The sequence below is a fragment of the Trypanosoma theileri genome (genome assembly GCF_002087225.1).
Source record: "Trypanosoma theileri isolate Edinburgh chromosome Unknown TM35_Tth_58_V1, whole genome shotgun sequence".
NCBI lineage: Eukaryota > Euglenozoa > Kinetoplastea > Trypanosomatida > Trypanosomatidae > Trypanosoma > Trypanosoma theileri.
The window spans coordinates 45,752-51,709 of record NW_021639900.1 but is presented as its reverse complement, the minus strand read 5'-3'; the positions used below and the strand labels follow the sequence as shown (position 1 = coordinate 51,709).

Sequence of the window (5,958 nt, the reverse complement as noted above, 5' to 3'; positions counted from 1 at the left end):
TCCCGTGGGGCTGTGGAGGTGTCGTGCGGGGCCGGCGGTGCGCTGCGTGTACGCCCCGCTGCTGAGAGCGAGTGGCTTACATGCAGTGCGGGCAGCCGTGTGTCTGCATGTGGGAAGTACGCAGACCTCTGCCGCCAGCGTACCGCAACAACAGCAGCAACAACGACAACAAGGACGGCAATCATTGCTAGTAGTACTCCTACTCCTACTACTAATGCTGGACTGACAACGGCACGAAGGGCTTCTGGACCTTGGACATGGGATGATTTTCTTGAACAAGAAAACCATGAAAATAAGTGTAAAGGTAGTACTGGTGAGACGACATTTGTAATGGGTTGTAGTGTCTGGAATCCATCTGGTAATCCTAACCCTTCAAAACAGGCTCCCAGTGGAAGTGCAAGAGCACCAGATTCAACTGGTAAAAATGCGGTAGTGAGTGGTCCTGGTAGACCAGGCAGTAGTGGTCATGAGAGAGAAGGTGGAAGTAGTGAATTAAATACAGAAGCGGAAGTGGGAGCGAGAGAAGTTGTTCGTGCTGAAAGTGATAACTCACCGAAAGATCCTTCCTCGGAACGTGATTCACAAAGGCAAACTCAAGAGTCTGCTGCACCTTCCCAAGGTGACGAAGAAACGTCGAATAACGCAAGGGATATCAATACACCTGGCAACTCTAATCCTACAGAGCAATCTCCTGCAGCTGCAGTTCCCACTGCCACAGAAAGCTCCAACGAAAACGACACCACTTCTCAGCCGAGCCCCGCAAATACTGCCAGTGAAGAATCAACCGCGACTCCTTCTCGTGACTCTAATCTTAATCAGCAATCTACTGCAACTGATGATGTGACTGCCGCACCAAACTCACACGAAACAAATACCACTACTCCGGCTAGTCCCGAGAACAATGTCACTGAAGCACCAACCACCACTCCATCTCCTGTTCCTGTACCCAACACAGAGATCAGCAGCAACATCGCCTCCACAGTACAGAAGAACAAAGCTAATGCTGATAGCAGTGTCAGTCCTGTGTGGATGCGCAATGCAGCACCGCTGTTGATTGTGGCTATGTTGTTCTCCGTTACCATGTACTGAACGGTGGGAATTATCTGAGGACAAATAATAATGGTTATTCTAATATAATCATAATTGCGTACATCCCTCATGGGTGAATGAACTAATAATCTGTTTACCAGCTTTCTCTTTTAATTGGAATATCTTTTTCTTTTTACTTTTATGTGTGCGTGTGTGTGTTCTTTTTCTAATAATTTCATTACTTGCTTTTTCCGTTGTGTGTGTGGGTAGAAAACTGGGCTGTTCTGCTCACTGACGGTATACATCTCTTGCTAGTACACAGATGTGTGTGTGCAGTAATTTAATACATAGAGTCATTGGGTATTGTGTGTATTCTTGGAGACTCTCTCTTTGTGTGTGCCTGCCCCTGTACTATGATAATGATGAACTGCTTTTTGTAATGGGAAAAAGAAATAATAATAACAGATGAATTTATATTTATAATTGCGTATATATACACATATAGACTTATACCCATAGTTGGTGTATATTTCTATGTTTACTGGGGTATGTTGGGCTAATGGTTAATATCTGTTTCTTTTCTAGTGGTTTTGCTGGGTCATTGTGTGCTTTTGCCCTGCACGGTTTTTGGTAGTCTGTTTTATAAGAGCAAAGGAAAAAATAGTAGTTAATACAATTTGTATTCGTAATTAATTGAACACAGCAGCATATTCAGTGGTCTGTGAGTTATTTTTGTGTGATTGGTCCTGTTCTTAATTTGTGTTTTTTGTTTATTTTCTTTGCTTGGGCACTGTGTGCTTTTTCCTGCAATGTTGTCTGTTGGAGTGTTTTGAGTGGGGCGAAAAAATAATAAGGAATACATAAGTATATATTTGTAATTGTGCTTGGTTCGGCCAGAAGAGACACTGTTATGTATTTCTGTGCTGTCTACTTTTGATGGTTGTACTCTTTAATTTCTTTTTTCTTTTGAGGGGTTTATTGGGATTATCTGTTTGTTATTGGGTATTGTGTGTGTTTTTACTTTAATTGGGGTACTTTCTGAGTTATGGTTGCAGTTTTCTGTTATGTGTGTGCTTCTGTTTTAATTATTGATTGTTGTTTGATTTGGTATGTGCTCTTATTTTCTTGTGTACATTGATTAACTTTGTTTCTGTTTTGTTTTTCTGTAAGCGATTGAAGTAAGACTACTGCAAGAAGTATTGTAATGGTAATGATGCGCTACGTGCTGTGTATCCTCGCTCTCCTGCTCTCATGTGCGTGTGTGCACGTCCTCGCTGAAGAAGTGCCTGCCGCCGATCTTTCCGACCAAGTCCCTGATACGGAGAGTGAAACAAAGATTATTAATCATGGTACTCAGTGCGCTGATGGTGTTCCTACTGGTACTTCTGCTGATTGTGCTCTTCCAGTTGTGCAACGTGAAGGTAGTGGTGTTGCTTCGGTGTGCACTAATGGTACTACTGGTAAAACGGGTGAATGTAATTCTCTTCTTGAGAAACCTGTCCTTGGTGCTGATGGTTCTCTGTGCCCTCCTGGTACTCCTGAAGGTGCTCAAGGTAAATGTACTCCTCCTGTTGAGAAAAGTGAACGAGTTGTTGAAACTTTGGAGTGCCCTCCTGGTGAAACTTCTCGTACTCATGAAGGTACTTGTCCTTCTGTAAAACAACCAGCAGAACTAAATCCAGCACTACCACCACAACAGGAACTACAACCACAACCCGATCTTAATCCTGGGGGCACAGATAATGTCAGTCTACCAGCAGGAAGTGAAGGCCAAGGCAATACGTCATCCACAGCAGGTAATGTAGACTCACAGAGACCACAACAAAACACAACGGAAGGAGAGGCAACTGCTTCGACTGAAGGCACAACCTCATCTGGAGACGTTGGTTCCAACAACACCAACCCACAAACTCAGCCGGAAAGTGTAAATGAAGGTGGTGAAAGTAATCCCGGTAATCAGGCTACTGCAGCTGCAGATACGACTGGCACAGAAGGTTCACGGGAGAATGGCAATGCTGATTCAACCACCACCACCACCATAACAACAACACTTCCTCCTGAGACTGCAAATAACAAGAAGGGTGATGCAGACAGCAGCAGCAGTATCAGCAGTTCTGTGTGGGTGCGTGTACCACTACTGATTGTGGTTACACTGTCCTGTATTCTTGTATGCTGATTGTAGTGATGGTGATGGTGTGACTCAGGTCATCCTATGTTTTCTTTTTCTTTTTTTGCACGCATCCCTACAGTCTAACTAATCTTCCACCTGTTGGGATTTCTTTTTGTTTTTTTGTTTCTTAATGTTAATGTGTTTTGTGTGTGTTTTTGCTCTCTCTGTGTGTTTATCCTATAATTATTATTATTGCTACTACTCCGTTGTGTGTGTGTACGTTCTTGGAGACTCTGTGATTGGTTTTGCACTGTGATAATGATGATGATCTGTTTTTTTGCAGTGGGAAAAACAAGAAATAATAATAACAGATGAATTTATATTTATAATTGCTTACATACACATACATATAGACTTACACCCATAGTTGGTGTGTATTTCTGTGTTTACTAGGTAAATTGGGCTAATGGTTAGTATCTTTTTGTTTGCTATTGGTTTGCTGGGGCGTTGTGTGCATTGTCCTGTACGGTTTTTATGATGATCTAGTTTGAATAGAGAAAGGAAAAAAAACAGTATGTGTTAGACAGAATTTAATTATTGCTTATGGGCACCAGCATACCCACTCTTCTGTGTTATTGTATGTTTATTGGGCATTCGTTGTGCTTTTAAATTATTTTTATTTTTCATTTTGACTGAGTTTACTTTGCTGTTTTGTTTTCTGTAACTGGTTTGGTTTTTTATTTTTACACTATTGTGTTTCATTGTATTTTACTGTGTTTGGATTACAATTTTGATCTCTCATATTGTTTTTCTGTTTTTTAGTTCATTGCTTTTAAGTGAAACCCAGAATCACTTTTATGACTATGGGGGAAATGATGCATCGCACGCTGTGTTTACTGGGTCTTATGTTGTGCTGCGCCTGTGGATGTGTGACTGCAGCAGCTGATCCACAAAAACCTTCCACTGAAATTAAAGCTGCTGGGTATGGGATTGGTAGCACTGGTCCTAAGTCCGCTTCTGGTGCTCCTGGTTCTGACCGCGTAAGCTCTGATGGTGCTGTTCCTGGTGGCGTTGGTCCTGGTCCTCAGAATGCTCTTGGAAGGCCTTATCCAGGAGCTGGCATTCCCGGTGTTCAGGTTGATAATAAGACCGGTTGTCCTCTCAAAGACGGTAAGGTTATGCCATGCCTTCCTTGTAAAGCTGGAGTTACTAGTACTGATGAGGCTCCATGTGTTCCCGCTACTCCAGAGACTAAAGATATTGTGTATGGTGGCCCTGATATGGCTGGTATTACTCTTCCTAAAAGTACCGCTTCTTCTGACCTCAGTACACGTGGTACATCTGACGTTGGTGCTGAAGCAAATCCACAGAAGGCTCCCAATGAAGTTATTGCAACACAAGGGAACCTATCTCGTGTTAAAGAACACATGTCTCACCATGGTACTGATGTTAAAGGAAATAAATTGGGGTCTCACCCTGTTCCTGTGTTTTCTTGCCCTAAAGAAGGCCATTCGTGTGATGGTCCTGGCATACCCGGTAATGTTGTTCCAACACCTCCTCCTACGTCACCTGGTTCTCACCCTGGTGTTGGTGATGGTGTAGTTCCTGGATTTCCTGGTGTTCATCCTAATGTTACTCACACCGATACTGCTTCTAAGGCATTACCTGGTGTGCCTGAAGCTGCTAAGGTTACTGTTGGGCCTCCTACTGTTGCTCGTAATCGTCGCTCTGGTCCTATTCCTCCTCCTCCTATTCCTGAGGTTTCCCAAAGTGGTGGAGAAACGTCAACAAGCACTCATCATGAGAATGGTAATCAGGCAGACAATACTGCAGCACCTTCACCTAATGAGGTGAGTGGTACTTCTGCACAGAGTGAATCAATAAGGAACACCCCCAATACACCCACTAAGGTGACGTCACCCGCAATGCCAACAATACTGCAACCTCCTATGCCTGCGAAGAGCGAAGACAAACTACCACCCAAGAAGCGTAAGGCAGACAGCAGCAGTATGAGTTCTGTGTGGGTGCGTGTACCACTACTGATTGTGGTTGTGTTGTTCTCCGCTGCCGTGTACTGAACGATGGAACTCATCTGAGGAAAAATTATAATAATGGTTATACTAACATAATTATATTTGCGTACATCCCCATGGGTGAATGAACCAAAAATCCGTTTACCAGCTTTCTCTTTTAATTCGAATTACTTTTACTTTTTTTTGTGTGTGTGTGTTCATTTTTCTAATAATTCCATTACTTGCTTTTTCCGTTGAATGTGTGCAGAACACTGGACTGTTCTGCTCACTGACGGTATACATCTCTTGCTAGTACACACAGATGTTTAGATGGACACTGCAGCTCCGCTACTGATTGTGGTTGTGTTGTTCTTCTTTACTGTGTACTGAACAGTGGGAATCATCTGAGGTCAAAGAAAAATAATGGTTATCCTAACATAATCATATTTGCTTATATCCCCATGGGTGAATAAATTAATAATCCGTTTACCAGTTTTCTCTTTTAATTCGAATTACTTTTCTTTTACTTTTGTGTGTGTGTGTGTTCTTTTTCTAATAATTCCATTACTTGCTTTTCCCGTTGTATGTGTGCAGAAAACTGGGCTGCTCTGCTCACTGACGGTATACATCTCTTGCTAGTACACACAGATGTGTGTGTGTGTGTGCAGTGATTTTATACATAAACTAGAGCCATGGAGTATTGTGTGTATGTGTTGTTGGAGACTCTCTCTGTGTGTGCACCTGGGCTTGTACTGTGATTATAATGATGAACTGCTTTTTGCAGTGAGAAAAAAGAAATGATAATAA

The 5,958-nt window shown here is 42.5% G+C and overlaps 3 protein-coding genes across 3 annotated transcripts; all 3 read left to right on the top strand.

Annotated features, from left to right (window-relative positions):
- TM35_000581230 (uncharacterized protein) lies at positions 1–1,089 on the top strand (the record flags this gene model as incomplete). The annotated part of the gene is made up of 1 exon (XM_029030892.1): positions 1–1,089. A coding segment is annotated over one exon (1,089 nt), but the record flags the coding sequence as incomplete, so codon positions are not given.
- Positions 1,090–2,233: 1,144 nt separating this feature from the next.
- TM35_000581220 (uncharacterized protein) lies at positions 2,234–3,205 on the top strand (the record flags this gene model as incomplete). The annotated part of the gene is made up of 1 exon (XM_029030891.1): positions 2,234–3,205. One exon carries the CDS (start codon positions 2,234–2,236, stop codon positions 3,203–3,205), a length of 972 nt encoding a protein of 323 aa, XP_028877825.1.
- A 791-nt stretch (positions 3,206–3,996) lies between these two features.
- On the top strand, positions 3,997–5,217 carry TM35_000581210 (uncharacterized protein; the record flags this gene model as incomplete). The annotated part of the gene is made up of 1 exon (XM_029030890.1): positions 3,997–5,217. The coding sequence occupies one exon, from the start codon at positions 3,997–3,999 to the stop codon at positions 5,215–5,217; it is 1,221 nt and encodes a 406-aa protein (XP_028877824.1).
- Between the last annotated feature and the right edge of the window lie 741 nt (positions 5,218–5,958).